The 19,132-nt window shown below is 36.1% G+C and overlaps 3 protein-coding genes across 3 annotated transcripts; 2 read left to right on the forward strand and 1 right to left on the reverse strand.

Moving 5' to 3' along the window:
* Positions 1 to 415: 415 nt before the first annotated feature.
* On the reverse strand, positions 416 to 8,092 carry LOC143346691 (uncharacterized). The gene is made up of 6 exons (XM_076775038.1): positions 8,024 to 8,092; positions 7,473 to 7,743; positions 6,538 to 6,769; positions 6,038 to 6,202; positions 4,890 to 5,719; positions 416 to 3,721 (listed from the first exon to the last, which is right to left on the reverse strand). Exons 2-5 carry the CDS (start codon positions 7,589 to 7,591, stop codon positions 5,429 to 5,431), a joined length of 807 nt encoding a protein of 268 aa, XP_076631153.1. The 5' UTR covers positions 7,592 to 7,743; positions 8,024 to 8,092; the 3' UTR covers positions 416 to 3,721; positions 4,890 to 5,428.
* A 610-nt stretch (positions 8,093 to 8,702) lies between these two features.
* On the forward strand, positions 8,703 to 12,691 carry LOC143346094 (protein-lysine N-methyltransferase SMYD4-like). Its single transcript, XM_076773852.1, has 6 exons — positions 8,703 to 8,859; positions 9,477 to 10,564; positions 10,625 to 10,902; positions 11,175 to 11,339; positions 12,029 to 12,172; positions 12,250 to 12,691. Exons 2-6 carry the CDS (start codon positions 9,487 to 9,489, stop codon positions 12,496 to 12,498), a joined length of 1,914 nt encoding a protein of 637 aa, XP_076629967.1. The 5' UTR covers positions 8,703 to 8,859; positions 9,477 to 9,486; the 3' UTR covers positions 12,499 to 12,691.
* A 135-nt stretch (positions 12,692 to 12,826) lies between these two features.
* On the forward strand, positions 12,827 to 15,081 carry LOC143346095 (cytoplasmic dynein 2 intermediate chain 2). Its single transcript, XM_076773853.1, has 9 exons — positions 12,827 to 13,071; positions 13,143 to 13,227; positions 13,305 to 13,520; positions 13,580 to 13,814; positions 13,882 to 14,083; positions 14,143 to 14,342; positions 14,407 to 14,549; positions 14,625 to 14,827; positions 14,890 to 15,081. The coding sequence occupies exons 1-9, from the start codon at positions 13,013 to 13,015 to the stop codon at positions 14,957 to 14,959; spliced, it is 1,413 nt and encodes a 470-aa protein (XP_076629968.1). The 5' UTR covers positions 12,827 to 13,012; the 3' UTR covers positions 14,960 to 15,081.
* The last annotated feature ends 4,051 nt before the right edge of the window (positions 15,082 to 19,132 follow it).

Below are 19,132 nucleotides of genomic sequence, written 5' to 3' on the forward strand. Positions count from 1 at the left end.
CGTGTAACCAAGGTCGAATTTCAATGTTGCATTGCCTGGATGTTGCATTCGCACGCGATACTCGGGTTTTAAGTAGCGCATAGATAAACGGAACTGTACCTCTCATTTCACGTGACACAGATACACGTGTACGTAAGATTAAGTGCATATCGAATTTGCATTTAATATTCCGACTGTTCGTATCACGGAAATAAACTTGACTATTCAACCTTTGAAACGTTTGAAAATGTTACAACCTTCCGTCGAATCATTTAAGGAACAGTGAATACCGAAACGTTCTGGGAAAACGATTGTCCGTGAATCCGTGATTTTCACGGTCACGTGTGACGCCATGTTGTTTGAATATGCGTACAGAATGATCGTAGACTCTAATTACAACTTCACCACCCACGTCCCGACATAGTCCCTCTGTCGATGACTTTTACGCAGTTTTTATTATTAAAACATTTAGAAATTACACTCGAACGATGGTGTCCTTTACAGTAACGAATCATCAAACGTTTTGGTCCTACAATTAAATTAAGTATAACAAACGGTTCTTCTTTCTTGATACTCCGTGTTATCGACGATTAATTCGCTATTTACACATTATGCAACGTCGCGCGCGTTGCATACGAGCGGAGCCTGCCGCGCGTAACGTTGCGACGCAAACAAACCGAACCGTGAAGTTTTTACCCTCTTGATCTTTACGCTCAAGATCCACCTGTTAACGCTGTCTGAGATTCGTTTTCATTATTTCGTTTCGTTCGTTTCGTTCGCCGGTAAACGGAAAATAAAATTGTTCGAGGCAGTGGCGCGGCTATTTGGCAAGATTCGTCAACTCCCACGGTGGAAAATGTTCGCTGCTTCTTGGTGCCTGCCCTCCCTCTGTCCATCATCGAACCTTGTTCTAACGTGTCAGCTTGCAGCCATCTTCGACAAGGACTCTGACGACACACCGATCCCACAGTGTAGAGCTCCTGTGCATGTTATCGTTTGATATAATATGATAATATAATACTGTACGATACGGTACAGACATTAGTATAATAGTGTATGATAACATACCACTGTATACTACTGCGCTGTATGGCGATGTATGTCGTAGGCTTGCTGCATGACGTTGTATGATAATGTACGTATGTATGTTGCATGATAATGTACGTACGTATGTTGCATGATAATGTGTGTCGTTGTACGATACCGTGTGACAGTGTATGATATCGTATGCTTGCGTATGATGCTGTACGATAATGTATGGTAGTACGTATGTTACATGATAATGTATGATATCGTATGCTTGCGTATGATGCTGTATGATAGTGCATGACGTTGTATGATAATGTACGTATGTTGCATGATAATGTATGTCGTTGTACGATACCACATGACAGTGTATGATATAGTATGCTTGCGTATGGCGCTGTATGATAGTGTACGTTTGTTGTATGATAATATATGTCGTTCTATCACAATGTATGATATCGTATGCTTGCGTATGATGCTGTATGATAGTGTATAATAGTACGTATGTTGCATGATAATGTATGTCGTTGTACGATACCATATGACAGTGTGTATGATATCGTATGCTTACGTATGGCGCTATGTGATAGTGTACGTTTGTTGTATGATAATATATGTCGTTCTATGACAATGTATGATATCGTATGTTTACGTATGACGCTGTATGATAGTACGTATGTTGCACGATAATGTATGTCGTTGTACGATACCATATGACAGTGTATGATATAGTATGCTTGCGTATGGCGCTATATGATAGTGTACATTTGTTGTATGATAATATATGTCGTTCTATCACAATGTATGATATCGTATGCTTGCGTATGACGCTGTATGATAGTGTATGATAGTACGTATGTTGCATGATAATGTATGTCGTTGTACGATACCATATGACAGTATATGATATCGTATGTCTGCGTATGGCGCTGTATGATAGTGTATGATAGTACGTATGTTGTATGATAGTATATGTCGTTGTATGATACCGTAGTGTATGCTTCTCTGTAGGATAACGTATGAGATTGCACGAAGATCGATGATGATATTAAATGACACTCAATGGTATGATACTGTACGATACCGATCATATCCTCAGATCCTTGAAACGAAGAACAGAGAAGCTGTTGGCGACCAGCCCTCAACGGCCTCGTACGACCAATTGATATCATTTTTCCAACTATAACCGCATCACAGAATCCATTGATATTAATCGTGACACTGATTAATACCAATCAGTACTCGCCTTCGGATCGCTATACACGGTGTTTCGGAGATGTAGTAAATACTTAACGAGTTCAATCCACACGCTATAATATCAGATGTTCCTCGAATAGTCTCCAATCGATTTTGTAGTGATATACCCGAATATTATGGAGTTTTTTACTTCTCCTGGCGTACAGATTCGACTCGACAAATATTCACGCGTATCTCCGACGAAACTCTGTCGGAGCACACTTTCGAATCGACAACACTTTCCACCTGGAAGTCTCACACAATATCAACCGTAAGAATCTAAGGCCCTAGAAGCCTCAAAGGTCTTGTCCATCGATTCGGTCGCGTAATTACGTCGAACAGGCTCCGCGTTCATTGTGACCAAGGACGAGGCGAATACTTTTACCGCAGTATAAAATTAATCATGCTCCTCTTTGTGACACGGTTACGTGTGGTAAGTATACCCGACGCTCGTACGCTTAACATCCGTAATAATTGTCGCGGCGAAACGCGTCTCGCTGTAAAATCAGACCGCCGTGTGAAAGTCGCGGATAAAAAATGGAATCGGAAGTCGCGGCTCGCATGAGATCATCTCTCGTTCCTTAAAACGAATCAAATCGAAAATGACTCAAAAAACGAGCATCGGAGAGAGAGAGAGAGAGAGAGAGAGAGAGAGAGAGAGAGATTTCTGAAAGTTGAATCGCTCGCGTTATACTGTACAAAAATATAAAATAAAAAAGATCATCACGCATACAATATACACACCTGGGCACCGCGACGTCGATGCGCGTAATCGTAATTTATCCTTGATCACAATGTTCACACGATCAATCCGTTTAATACAATGTATTCTACTAATATAATCACCTCTCTTTTGTTCTCGTCTTCTCTTTTTTTCGTTTTTCGATATTTTTTTTTCTTTTTTTTCTTTTGTACAATTTCTCTTAGCCAATCCCTGGATTTCTTAGCGCAAATACTTTGTGCCAGCAATTTCGATTCGAATTCTGTTGGTTTTCTGGAGAGGTGTCGTCCAACGGCAAGCGAATACCTGGCCTCACGTACGCGTTCGAAACAGAAACGGAAAATCGACTCGGGCGTTCTCGTGAACGTAAAGCATCGTGGAAGATAGATCGCGGAAGAGGAAATTAATTGATGTCGCTCTTAGTGTTTACGAAGCATAGAAACTTAGGACGCGAAGAGAAAAACATTTTCAGTACTTGACGGAGACGGTGAATCAAACTTGAAACCAAAATCTGTTCCTCGTACGAACGGCGTCGCGATCAAGTTTGATTCGTATGTCGCCTATTAAATGCAGATGACGATAAAGTCTTTAAACGAACAGCAAAAAACTGTTTATACCTCGCCCAATGTGCGAAGGAACGACGCGTGCCGGATTTGTAAATAAAGCTTTCTTATTTTAAACGCAACTTGTTGCGCGCGTAACAATTGTTCTGAAATAAACGTATAGCCCCGTTCCTTCGCGTTAAACGTTTTATTTGCACTGTTATATACAGGGTGTTCGGCCATCCCTGAGAAAAATTTTAATGGAAAATTCTAGAGGCCAAAATGAGACGACAATCATAATACCAATTTCTTGACTGAGGCTTCATTAAAAACTTATTAAAAAATTTAATTAAAAAATTTCAAATCATTCTGAAAAAATTATAGTTAGTTACAGGGGTCGATTACAAGCATTTTTGGTCAATAGACATACCCCTGAAATCCTACCCAGTTTCGAGAAAAAAATTCGATTAGGTATTGAAATTTTTAGACGAAATTAAAAAATTTCAAATCATACTAAAAAAATTATAGTTAGTTACAGGGGTCAATTACAAGCACTTTTGGTCATTATACATACCCCTGAATTCCTATCCAGTTTTGAGAAAAAAATTCGAGTAGGTATTGAAATTTTCAGACGAAATTAAAAAATTTTAAATCATACTAAAAAAATTATATTTAGTTACAGGAGTCAATTACAAGCATGTTTGGTCAATAGACATACCCTCGAAATCCTACTCAGTTTCGAAAAAAAAATTCTTTACTGAAAATCTAATGCGAGGCCAAAAATGCTTCCTTGAAATTTCATGCGAATCTTTAAAATGTCATAACTCCTGAACGGATTGTCCGATTTTAACGTTTAAAAAAGCAAACGACGCGTATTTTGGTCAAGAATATGTAGAAATTCCAAAAATATTCGAAAAGTTGATCCTTCACCCCGAAAAATGAGAAAAACCCCATAAAAATGGTTCAATTTTCAAACAGCCATAACTCATGCAATAGTGAATATATTTCAATGAAACTTTTTCCTGAAGTAGAGCTTACGAGTACCTACAAAAAAGTATTAGATAACTTTTCTATAGGGGGTCAAACAAAATTATTAAAAATGAAAAATGAATTTTTAAGAAAAATCGACCAGGAGGTGCTTAAATTTTTCAAAATCGTTCTAAAAAAATTATTTTCAATTGCGGGGGTCAATTACAATAATTTTTGGTGAATAGACCTGCCCCTGAAATCCTACCCAATTTCGAGAAAAAAATTCAGTACGAGCGGAACTTTAAACGTTAATAACTTTTTAACAAAGCCTCCATCAACAAGTTAGTATTCTTGATTTTCGTTTTATTTTGGCCTCTAGAATCCCCCATTAAAATTTTTCCCAGGGGTGGCCGAACACCCTGTATATATATATATATATATATACATATATCTGTACGCACATAAAATTTAACTTGTACAACGCCATGGTCTCTGTATGTGTCCATGTTTTAAACTGAACTCTATATGTGGACTCCAAATACAATAATTCTCAACCGATCAAAACATACATGCAAAAATAAACTCTGTCGTTGTTTGCGGACAAAACCTGTGATAAATTGTTAAATTCCATCGATTCTGTTTGCATCCGTGAAATATAAAATTTGCCCTTGAACGAGAGAATCGATTCTTATTCTGTGTAATTTCGAAGAGGGTAAGTGTCGTTCGCTGGATTCGCGACAATATTGCGTGTATGTTTACAAAACGGTTCACTGAAAATTGTAAATCATCGTGGATCATTACGAAATTCACGTTGCATTAACTAAAACAGAGGAGGTCGGAGTTCAACGTAATTATGTCCAGAAACACTCATCGGCTCACATAGATCTGCAATCCTGGCAAAGTGGCAGAAGCGCACGGATCACATAAAGAACTCCCTGGATCGGCTAATGTGCAGTCACGACGCAGGTCTGTCCAATACTGAAATTTCTATTAGCCTAAGTCCACGCATCGTTGGATCCGTTAAGAACAGCCCACGCGGCTTATAGACTCTGTCATTTTGTTCGTTAACAAACTTTGCCACTTTTCGCAAACACTTCTCGTAATGAGTCTCTGTACATATATAAATTAGATAAGCAGTGAGACAAGCAAGGCAGCCTTCGCAGTATGTAGAACAACTGGCCCGTTCCGCTTCGGCAAAGTAGTTGTTCAACTGAGTGATCGTATACTCGAACGACTGTCTGTCCAGCTAAATTGGGAAGTAATATAGCAAATCATTTCTGATAAATGACATACAAATTGCAAATATCCTACTATCTAGTTTATAAGGAAAAAGTTAGGTCAACAACCAAAGCCAATGTATCTCTTCGACATCTTCTAGCATCCTATAGGGGACTCGGATACATATACACGAATGAACATAAAGTGACATTAAAAATAGTAAACATGTAGAAACATAGAGAAATATGCCGATGCCGGTTCAACTTGACAGAAACAAAAATCAAACTCTTCCTAATTGTCTGAATTTTATAAATAATGACGATCAAATTAAAATTCTATTACATACTCTGCTCTCTAATTCCGTTGGAAACTCTGTCTGAAATTTAACCATAGTGCCTTCACTGTAGTCACGTTGTATAAAAACTTTCTGACAATTCGGTGGAGACCCCCCACCTCCTTGTCCCCGACCAGCTGACATGTCCTCCAGGGGTGTAAGGGCAGCATGATTGCCCTGGAAAAACGTGATCAACAATCTCCTGATCAAAGAGTCCCCTTCGATATCGGACATTTGTCCTTTCACTGTCTGCGTTCGCGACGATTGTTATTTTATTCTGTCGCGGATGTACGTATTCTCGGGGTGTCTAACCACAAAAACCGCACCCATAATCGCTGGATCAAAAATCGTCGACGAGAAATTGAGAATCCAACGATAACCAGGTGGCATGTCAAACTCGAAATTAACTTTCGGACGCGAAGCAATCGAGAAACAATCGAGGAACGAAAATGTTTCGCTGAGTGAGTGACAGTGAAAGAACGAGAGGAAGACAGCACGAAAAGTGGACTTACCAATGGCATTTTGAACTTCGTCTTGACGATTTGGTAGGACAGGTCCGTTGAAAATAATCTCGACTCGCTGGTCGGACGCGAAACGAAGCGATAACACCCGACGGATCGAACGACAACGAACGTATCTTCGATAATACGGAGGGTAGTGCTCTGACCGACGGACTGTGGCACGACGTCGCCATGAAGCGTGCGCGCGCAATTCGTTGTAATTGAAACAGGCGATTCATGGTGCCTTCGCAAAACTCACTTACACTAATCAAATATGATCTTAATCATATAATAATATAAGTAACTTCACGGTAATGTTTTACAATTGCTCAAATAATGTTTCACGTTCGAACGTAATGCCTATCGATGTCAATCGTCCATTGTTATTTAAATTGTTACTTGCGATCATTCTGTACGCTATTTTTGCATCTACAATCGTTCCTTTATCTAATATTTCCCGTTATTTTACTTTCCGCAATAATTGTAATAATGAATGTTTAGTTTAGAAAGGAAATTATTTAATAAACATTGATTTATCGTCGAATTTATTGAGTCTTGAGTTATTGAGCTTAGATATTGTACCGGGTGTTTCAAAAGTGTACTGTACAGTTCTGATTACCTTTCACTCTGTATCGATCGAACAAACATCACGAATGAATCGTTGTAAGCTGATTTTATTTGTCATTTATTATTTGAATAAAATCTTGCCCACCTTTGGTGGCAAACAAGGGGACTCATGAATGCTTTACCATTTCTATCACTTCCAATGTTATCGATTCGGACTGGAAGAAGATTGCAACGCTATCCCCGATAATAATTAAAATTAAGTATTCCGAGAAACACTTATTCGAAAACGATCGAAATTTAGGTTATCTTATTAAAAAACACAAAGTGCAATCGACATGATTGAGAACCAAAGAAACAACAAATAGTAGGCAACAACTCACCAATTGTAGAATGCAATCAAGTAGTACCTTGGCGACGAATCGACGATGATGCTGCTGTACAAGGATGTCGTAAATGTCTCGGTGAAATTCTCCATAGTGCACAAAAAACCACAAAACATTACAATCTTTTACTAAAGATGCAATGGTATGTTACTTGTTATAATCAGATATAATTGATTCCATTTGAAATTCGTTCGAAATGATTTTCAACTGTCATGGCGTCGATTGCGCGCCAATAGCACGTTCCTGGCATTCGAATTGCAATCTGAAACTGTAACAGAAGTAAAATACAAATTTAATGCAAATGCGTTTACGTAAATGCACTCATATTATAATACGGCAACAATTTAACTCGAATTATATTGGAAAATTGTAATTTAATTCAGACAGATCGGAGAAAATGCACAAAATCGATTGAAATCTTTTCACGCTATCCATCGAATTTATAATGAAATGTGTATTAATATTGGACGAAGGCATCGATGGACAGTAAACGGCAGTAATAATAACGATTAGAAGTGATTATGTATTGACAAATCAAAAATACGAACCTCGTTAGTCGAAAAACACGTCTTACCTCGCCAATTTCCAGAAAACAAATGACGGTCCCGCGCTCTAGCGTGCCAACCGTTGAACTAATAGCAGAATCCAAGATTCTTGAATTTGCTAATGTTACCGACTTTAGTGGTTAGGTTGAATATAGTTTCCCGAGATTTGCAGAGTGCGCTGCAAATGCATTAATTTTTTTCATGAGATCGATACATACTGAAGCTCATGAAACGTAAATTCCCATAAAACGAAACGTTTGTTTCAGAAATAAAAGATCAGAGACTGCATGCCACTTCGTGAATTCCTCATAAAGCTGTACATTTCATGGCAATTTTAATAAAATTATATGAAGATAATTACCTGCCTAAAAATTAATGTCTTTCAAAGGGCTTATAAATCAGCGACTCATTGTTTAGTTTACATTTTTTTCTCGCATTTTGTTCGCGAACCAAACAAGAACAAACATGACCCCGCCAAACACAGATCTATACGGTTTACTAAATTGAATAAAATATAAATTGTAAAATTAAGAAACGGACAGTATGTTAGTTTTTAGAACGTTGCAAAAAGCATTGTCGTAATTGCGTTTTGCTATGATCGCAGTACACTTGGTGTACACGTTGCTGTTGATCGCAATAGAATTAAATGCTAAATAGTGCACACTATTTTAGTCCGCGTACCAAAAATGAATACAGAGTAAACTAAGTCACTCGTCAGTGATGGAAGCTTACAATATTTTCTTGACATTTTAAAACGATTTAAGATACGTGTTAATATTTTGAAAGTTCCGAAAATTAATTGTCAAAATCGTATTTACAAAGCCGCCACATCCTAAAAGGTATTGTATTACAAGCTGTAACTCGTCAATGTTATTTCCAAGCAGGAATGGGCGTATTCAAATAATTTTATAATTGAAATACACGTAGAATATTGACTGTATTGTTTAAAATAACTGATAAACAATCTGTCACGTTCCATTTTGTCATTAAATATTGATATTTGTTTCTATTTTAAATTCATTCATGCTGACGAATATTAAATACTCATTTAACTTTCGATGTTTCGACGAATACCGAATACACTGTGTAATTAATATTCGGTACATTGTTAATAAAGAATATTTATATTCAGACTCACTAACGAATAGAAAATATATTTTTTATAAAATTTTGTATAAACCAAAAAATAAATTTAGAATAATACAAATATTTTATAAATCTTTACAAAATTTAAATACTTTAGAAAATATTTCGTGAGTTATGTCCTTCGTAAATTTTTAGGAATATATAAATTTAATTGTTTATTTCTCTACTTATAGACGATTAATGCACGCAGTTATTATTAATTTTTCCTAATAAATATTTAACACGATGTACGAATACTAATAAATATATAATTAAAAATAATTTTTTATTAATGTGTAGTTCTCCTTTTATCCAAAATTTCTCATTGTAGCAAATAAAAGATGAATGTAATAGAAGCATGGAGTGTAATAAGGGAAAAGATAATTGCAAATGACCATCAAGATTTTGTTAATGATTTCAAAATGCAATGCACAGATGAAGAACGTATAATATTTATCCTTAATGTTATGTTAAAATATGATATTATTCCTAGCATGTGCCATGATACAAAGAATGCAAAGGAATCTGAGAAATTAAGGGAATGTGGTAATAAAATATTTCTTTCCATGCCATTGTCAAGTACCTCTTGCATGGAAACACTAAAACTGTATACTAAAAGTATAGCTTATGCACCTCATCCTTCTGAACAGCTTGCCTTGGCTTATGCAAATAGATCTGCAGTTTTGATAAAATTACATAAATATGAAGAGTGCATTCGTGACATAGACAGAGCATTGGCATTAATGTATCCAGAGAAGTTGAGAGCAAAAATTTATGTAAGAAAAATTGATTGTTTCGAGGCTCTAAATCATCCCAGCATGGAATTTGCTATAGATGAAGCACAACAGTGGTTGAACAAAATGTCTTTGGACAATGTTAATTGTAAAAACTTGAATGACAAACTTGCTTCTATAAAAAGGATGTCAAAAACATGTAACACGAACAAACAAAGTAATACAAAACATAGAATCGAACCTCCTCTTCCTACGATAAAGACTAGCAGTGCTAAATTTCCTTGTGCCTCTGATGCATTAACTATAATGTACAACGAACAATATGGTAGGCATGTTGTGGCTACCCGCAAAATAAATCCTAACGAAATACTAGTTGTGGAAAGGCCTTATTCGTTATTTTTAAATCCTGAAAATATGTACACGCATTGCTCGAATTGCTTAGAACTATGTTGGGCTAATATACCTTGCGACTACTGTATTTGCTCTATGTATTGCTCGGAAGAATGTAAGATCTCAAGTTGGAAAAAATATCATGACGTAGAATGCCCGGTGTTTCCTTCTATGCTGAAGATGAATTTTAGCACGTCACAGTTATTCAGCTTAAGGCTTGCCATACAGGCTGTGAGAGAAAGTTCGAGTATACAGGAATTAAAAGAAGAATTGAAAGAAGTCGACAGTTGCAATGGTAACTAACTTCGTACATTTTACATGGAAAAATAGTAATTTTAATTGTGTAATCTTTCAGATCCACTTACGAAAGGTTTCTCTAAGAATGGTGACTTTATGGGCAATAAATACAGATGTTTATTAGCGTTCGACACTCACGCGAAAGATACGGAAGACCGTTTGTTTATTAGATCCCTGAATGCTAGTTTTATTTTATACACCTTGGCGACATGCACCAACATGTTTGGGAATCCGTTGAAGAAAGATGTATCTGAGTTGCTGAAAATCAACGATGTCACATTTGTCGGAGGCCTCATATTAAGGAACCAACAGTTGATTCCCTGTAATAGACACGGCGTAGGTAATCGCGAGAAAGGCAACCATACGGAGGCTAATATGAATTTGTCTTGTGGACTTTCCGTACACGCCATCTCGAGCTGCAGTAATTTGCTAATAATAATGACTTTTGTAATCTTAGAAATGGCGTAAATAAAACTGTTACCCTTGACAACGTGGTGCATATACAACCCACGCGACGTGAACGGAAAGTTATTGAAAATTGATCCGGCACTTATTTTGATGAAAGTTTTAAAAAAAGTATATAAAATGTAGAGTTAATCTATTTACAGGTCTCGGAAATGCAGCTTCGTGAAATGCACCCACTTTCACGTGGTTCTGCAATTATGCCGTTTCTTTCTTTCATTAATCACAACTGCAATCCAAATATAACCAGACATTTCAGGTCTGGACATATGATTATGTCTGCCCTATACCCAATTGAAAAAGGCGAACAGGTATATAGACGAATATTTAAACTAACCGTTGAAGTTATACAGGGTGTTCGACCACACCTGGGAAAACTTTTAATGGGGGATTCTAAAGGCCAAAATGAGACGAAAATCAAGAATTTTTTTCTCGAAAATGAGTAGGATTTCGGAGGTATGTGTAATGATTAAAAATGATTGCAATTGACCCCCGCAACTGAAAATAATTTTTCCAAAATGATATGAAATTTTTTTTTTCGTCGAAAAATTTAGGCGCCAAATTAGATTTTCGGTAAGGAATTTTTTTCTCGAATGTGCGTGGGATTTCGGGGGTATGTGTAATGACCAAAAATGATTGTAATTGACCCCCAGAGCTAACAATATTTTTTTCAGAACGATTTGAAATATTTTACTTTCGTCGAAAAATTTCACACCTCCTCGATTTTTTTTCTCGAAAATGCGTAGGATTTCGGGGGTATGTGTAATGACCAAAAATGCTTGTAATTGACCCCCGCAACCGAAAATAATTTTTTCAGAACGATTTGAAATTTTTGAATTTAATTGTTAATAACTTTTTAACGAAGCCTCAGTCAAGAAATTGATATTCTAGATTTTCGTCTTATTTTGGCCTCTAGAATCCCCTGTTAAAATTTTTCCCACGGGTGGCCGAACACCCTGTATTAGTATAATGCTACCGATAAAAATTATTTTTTTTTAAGATATTCGATAGTTATAGCCAACTCTACGCGTGTATACCAAAAGCTATACGACAGAAACATCTAATGGAGAAATATTTTTTCAAATGCAATTGTTTACCATGCCAGGAAAATTGGCCTGTATGTAACGATCTGAAATCGGGCATTGTGAGTTCTTTACTAATGTAATTTATACCAAAAATTACAGTATTTGAATATTTATTTTTGCTCTTATCTGATCATAGAATTTGGGCGTCAAAAAGGATGTTTTATATGACGTCATTCAAGTGTTAAAGAAATTGAAAACGTACAAAGAGAATGCTAGTAAAGGAATAATTTTGGATAAATCTGATATCGAAGATGATGTGATAAAAATGATTAAAGTTTTATATTACCGGACACCAAAGCCCTGGTTGGAATTGTCGAAACTGATAGAAGCGTTGAAATCCATCGTCTATTTAACCGGGAACAAATTCGAAATTCCTAAATTATAAACGTGTTTTGTATAATTACGAGTTGCCCTTTTTATGAAAACTAAATGTATGCTTTCCGAATACTTTGTTTACTTACAATACGTTTCAAGGTATTGTAGTTCGATCGTAATAAGTTACTAGTCCAATGAACCAATCTTAACGAAATACCTATCGTATTATTTTCAGAATTAATTCTGATACAAGTAAATAATATTTCGCGAATGTATTAAAATGTGATGTATTATGTATTAATAAAAAGTTTGTCCATTGCACCAATAACCTATTTCAAAGCTTAAATAACACCATCTGGCGTACTATTCTCGCGACAATTGAGAAGGAGAATTTCCCAATAAATGGACACTGTGTTCCAAACGAAGTTCTCAAATAAACACTGACGTTATAAAATATTACAACATATATCCTTATTTTTATTTTCATTGGAATCATGAATTGTTCACGTATTTTTCATTAACAACTGAAAATATTCAGTCAAACGATAAACAATTTTCAAAAGTGAAACAAGTTTTGTTTAATAATGTTCACCGACCGATCTCTCGATACAGTCAATTTTGACTCGCAATTATCACCTGCAAAGTATGTTTAATTATTCGGATATTTTTATTATAGAAATTTCGTTATTCTTTTTCATTATGAATGTCTTCCAGATCAGAATTGTCTGCAAATGTACAAACAACAGAGATTATTTATAATCAAAACACCGTGCAAACAGTTGAAACAAGAAGCATCGAGGTGGGTATTAAAGTTACCAGGTCAAAAAGGATATATTTTTACATGGACTCTCTTATGATTAAAATGTCTTTTCTTAGATTCAAACTGTACCCGAGGAAAAGGAGAAATCAGAAGTGGACTATCAAAGATTGGCTCAGTTTTTAAACAAAGTTACACCGAGTATATTGAAAGCTTTAGATGAATCGTACGGGACCAATGCATTTGAAGATTATGACCCAAAAACCAGCGATGATTCGCTTGCTAGCACTCAGCTTCTACAAAAGATTAATACTACAAATGAAACAGATTTGCAGGTACTATTCCTAATCATTACTATTTTATATGATTTTTAACTATTTAAACATGCTTTCAGACCAAAGTGAGCGACATGTGTTGGAGTAATGTAGGTGGAACGTTAGCTGTATCTCACGGTAACCCGTATCATGAAACATGGTGCGATCATCTATCTAAAATACAATTGTACAGCCAAACAAAGGACGGTGATTTCACAGATACGCCAACTAAAACATTAGAAACAAATTCTTGCGTCACCTCTTTAGCTTATCATCCAGTCGATCCGTCCGTTATAGCAGCTGGCTTGTTTAATGGTAACTTAGAAAATTGTCAAATAAACGTTCATGGATCGATAGCTCTACATGTATAATTTTTACAAAGGTGATGTTCTTGTTTGGAACTTGAGGGACAACGTATCGGCGACATCGATGGTTGTCTGGACGCACGGGGACAGCGTGTCTCAAGTGTGTTGGAAAGCAAGAACTCTAAACGATGCATCCGTACTAGTAACCTCTGGCAAAGATGGTTATATTTATATTTGCAGAATAGTGGCTAACTTTAGCCCTGCACGTTCATACAAACGGTAATTGTTGCTTTGGAAATTGTTGAAATTATTTCCTGTTATGTCGTGTTTCTCTTTAGATACAAAATAGCCAAAGAATACAATCCAATAGAGAGTTCGAGGCCACGTAGCGCGGGTGGAACTCGCGAACGCGCGATTGAATCTGGTTTGTGCATCACCAGCTTCGACTTTTCGTACAAAAATCCAGCATTGTTTGTTGTGGGTACCTTGTGTGGTGGAATATACAAGTGCAGTTTAAATCGCGTCGCTCCTATCGAAGGTGTGCATTCTGTTGATTTCTTTTTTGTACCGTTGTATTGGAATCTTATGTGTTTCAATTACAGGAGACGAAGCTCTTATGGATCCTGTGATAGACGAATACGACAGACACGAAGGTAGTATCACTTGCGTTAAATTCTCTCCTATTCGTAATCTTTTCGTCAGTGCTGGCACGGATAAGGAGATGCGTATATACGATTTTGACGAGGTAAAGATTCCGTTTGTAAGATTTACCGTGGACCAAACGAAGTATATTAATTTTATTATTCTTTATTTTATTCAGCATGTGTGTCTACGATCGATTTCCTTTGAAAATACGATTGTAGGATTTACGTGGATGATTGGAAATAAAGATGTATTAGCGACTTATGGTGCCGGTTCAAACGTAAGGCTGTATAATGTCACGGATGGTAGACAAGTAACAAATGTGAAATTTGAGACTTCCGACAGGGAAAACACCAGCTGTTTATGCGTCAATTCTAAACAGTAAGTTCCGGCAATATACGATCGAATATTTCCGTTATATTATTTATATGTTTGTTTTATAGAGACTTGCTGGCTATAGGCGACACCCAAGCAAATATAGAAATCTGGAAAATTCCACGACGATTATTCTAACGATATTACTCAACGTTTATTTAATTCACAAATTGTACTACTAATAAACTTTGTTTTTCCTATGACACATGTAATAAAATGTATATTTATTAAAACAAAATATATTACTTTTGTACGAATTGTATCCGGTTATTTTATACAAATTTGATTCCCACTATTCCTGTCAACAATGTTGCATTTTCGAATTCTCTTGCAACGAGGATAATAATACCGCGATATTAATAACGTTATTTCTACATCAGACATATCGTGGACGAGCTTTAAATATATCAGGACAACTTCGAAGCGGATACTTCATTGCCCAAAAATAGCTTAACATGTTTACTGCGAAAATACACGTATAAAGAATACAGATAAAAGTACAAGGAAATAAGACTGTTGGTAGTCCAAGAAAATATTGAAAAACAGATACAAAATTGCGTTTCAATTACTTCTCACGATAGGACTGAATAAGTGAAAGCTTAAGGCCGATCGACACGACCTACTATTGTGATCGATTCTAGAAAGTTTAAGAACTTACGGTATTTCCTAGGACTGGAATCTGCGAATTAGAAATTGAAGAATATTATAATGTTATTATTTAAAAATACATTTATTAACGCTTCGTTTTCGGTACAAAACCATAACCTTAAAACATATCGTGTTTCAAAGTTACACAATAAAGTCGTTAACAGCGAGACGAATTACTATAACGGTCCAAACCGATTTCCCTCGCGTAGAGAACAGCTATGCTCGTCACGCTCTTACTTTCAATTTTTGAGCCGTGACTTCATTTCTTTCGATTAGTCACACTTGGACGTCATAGTTACGCACGTCACGAATCATACGAATAAGATAAATTTGCCAGCTGTACGTAAGCACACAGAACAAAATCAACAATAAGAATAATCGTCAAACAAGTCGACTTATTCCTTTTCTTCATTCAACGTGACTGGTTTACGTAAATCGATGCACCAAGAGTATTAATCTTCATACTATTTTATCAAGTTTCGAGGCCACCATGTTGCATTGATCACTTGGTTCAATGCACCTACTACAGGGTGTTCGGCCACCCCTAGGAAAAATTTTAATAAGGGATACTAGAGGCCAAAATAAGACGAAAATTAAGAATACCAATTTGTTGATGGAGGCTTCGTTAAAAAGTTATTAACAATTAAATTCAACAATTTCAAATCGTTCTGGAAAAATTATTTTCGGTTGTGGGAGTTAATTACAATCATTTTTGGTGAATAGACATACCCCCGAAATCCTATGCGTTTTCGAGAAAAAAATTCAAATAGGTGAACAAATTTTTCGACAAAATTAAAAAGTTTCAAATCGTTCCAAAAAAAATATTATCGATTGCGGGGGTCAATTACAATCATTTTTAGTCATTACTCATACCCTCGAAATCCTACCCATTTTCGAGAAAAAAATTCGAGAAGGTGTGAAATTTCTCGATGAAATTAAAATATTTCAAATCGTTCTGAAAAAAATAGTGTTAGCTCTGGGGATTAATTACAATCATTTTTGGTCAATAGAAATATCCCCGAAATCCTACGCGTTTTCGAGAAAAAAATTCAAATAGGTGGACAAATTTTTCGACAAAATTAAAAAGTTTTAAATCGTTCCAAAAAAAATATTATCGATTGCGGGGGTCAATTACAATCATTTTTAGTCATTACTCATACCCTTGAAATCCTACCCATTTTCTAGAAAAAAATTCGAGAAGGTGTGAAATTTCTCGACGAAATTAAAATATTTCAAATCGTTCTGAAAAAAATAGTGTTAGCTCTGGGGATTAATTACAATCATTTTTGGTCAATAGAAATATCCCCGAAATCCTACGCGTTTTCGAGAAAAAAATTCAAATAGGTGGACAAATTTTTCGACAAAATTAAAAAGTTTTAAATCGTTCCAAAAAAAATATTATCGATTGCGGGGGTCAATTACAATCATTTTTAGTCATTACTCATACCCTTGAAATCCTACCCATTTTCTAGAAAAAAATTCGAGAAGGTGTGAAATTTCTCGACGAAATTAAAATATTTCAAATCGTTCTGAAAAAAATATTGTTAGCTCTGGGGGTTAATTACAATCATTTTTGGTGAATAAACATACCCCCGAAATCCTACGCACTTTCGAGAAAAAAATTCAGAACGGGCGGAACTTTAAACGTTAATAACTTTTTAACGAAGCCTCCAACAACAAATTGGTATTCTTGATTTTTGCCTTATTTTGGCCTCTAGAAGCCGCCATTACAATTTTTCCCAGGAGTGGCCGAACACCCTGTATAGTTTACTAGTCTTAATCGGTGTAAAAGGTCACATCAAAATAAAGAAATTCTAGATAAGCGTATGAAATTCATTTTTGGGGTCTTATCGAAATGACTAGATTTAGTTCAATCCATAGATGGTCAAATAAAGTTGATAATTCTTTTAGTCGCGAGCTGTAACAAATAAATATTCATGTAATGAATGCCCACACAAGCACGATAATCTTGATAGGGCATCGTCCAAGCAGCCACGAATACCTCCTACACAGCATGTTGGTGGAAAGAGTCACACGATGATACTGCGAAATAAAATAAACATAGGTTAAGTGCTTGAAAATAGTTCATTAAAGTTGATTTTTTTCGTTCTTTTAAGCACGATAAAGTCACCATTCAGTTTTCAAGCAATTATTCAAATTGCTATTTCGAATGAAACCGTTTACTACCACTCGTTAGTGTACTCGATGCATTACGACGATTTTCTGCTATCGATAATTTTATAATGTAACGCTTCCCAACAACACAAAAAAATGGATCAGAAATTACGACGTGACTGTACGGTAAAACCTACTTGTTTTTCTAGTGAAACGTGACGCGGCATATTTAACTTCCTGAACGTTCCATAGCGGTTATCTTCCATGGCCTTCTTAAGTTTTTACGCAAATGAGCTCGAGCCACGCTCGACACGTGTACGTACATCTGCATGCACAAACCATATGTTGCGTAAAAAAAAAATTGTTGGTTTTCGAACGAAATTAAGTTTCTTGCGAACAAATTACATTTATAAAACTGTAACAAAAAATGGAGTTAATTCACGGAGTATAGCGTTAGAATTTCACAAGAAAAGTATACGCACCTAACGAAGCGTCATCCAAGCTCAGAGTTTCACATAAAATCTAATATCATTATTCAACCCTAGAATGAATGCAAGTAATTCAGGTACAATAGAATTTCATTAAAAGGAAAACAATTTTATTTAATATCTCTTCCGAGACTGGTAAAACTCTTTGTCCTTACGAAGGACAAATTTCACAGTATCCTGTGAAAAAAGCATTCACGAAGTTTGCCTCGAAAAGAGACAAACTTTGATCATTTTGTCCTAAAACGGACACGGTAAATTGTCCTGAAAAGGACAGTTTTAATCGAGTGTCCTGAAAAGGACATTTTTTTTATGTTCAGTTTAACCTGAAAAGTTGCTTCTTCGTGGATGAAGTATTTGCGGGCCCTGAGAAGGGCCCTAAATTAAAAAGGGATAGTAAGAGGAAGTGTGGACGGGATATGCAATAGTCTTTGTTGAAGTGTAAGGCGAAAACAAAAGCTAAGGACGATTCTCGTCGAGTAGTCTTGAAGAATGAAAGGTTATGTAGTTTCGTAGCTTATGTCCGCCATGTTTCGTTTCACTAGTACCAAGGGAAAGCGGGGGTAGGAAGAAAGTTGGGGGAAAAACGAGACGGGAGCAAACGAATAAGAGGATATTAGTTGCGATACCAGGAAACGGTAAAAATTTTCTCCGGGTTCTATTTCTTCTTCCATTTTGTTCGTGAAATGGCTCCATCTGCGCTAGGTAAACACCAAAGAAACTTCAAATGCGGCGTGTGTCGTGTTCCTTCCAGCGTAACGGTGGCCTTTCATCGAAAATTGTCAGGCGTTCCCGTTACAGAGACAGCTTTCTCTCCATTTTGCATCTCTACCTCTGCAATCTTTCTCTCGATTCCTCGAAGTTTCTTGCACTTCCCTCTATCCGTTATTGTGATAATGCCAGCGGTAGGATATGTGCGTCCAGTGTTCGAATTTTGCACACGTGACCCACATAAACGTTCGTTTTCCTTTTGTTTCCTCTCTTAATATCGAACCGACACAATGTGACCTTTTTTTTTTTTGTTTCTTCTGCACTTCTGTCGCGTTATGTACATATATGTGTA

The sequence above is a fragment of the Colletes latitarsis genome, chromosome 10 (assembly GCF_051014445.1).
Source record: "Colletes latitarsis isolate SP2378_abdomen chromosome 10, iyColLati1, whole genome shotgun sequence".
Taxonomy (NCBI): Eukaryota; Metazoa; Arthropoda; class Insecta; order Hymenoptera; family Colletidae; genus Colletes; species Colletes latitarsis.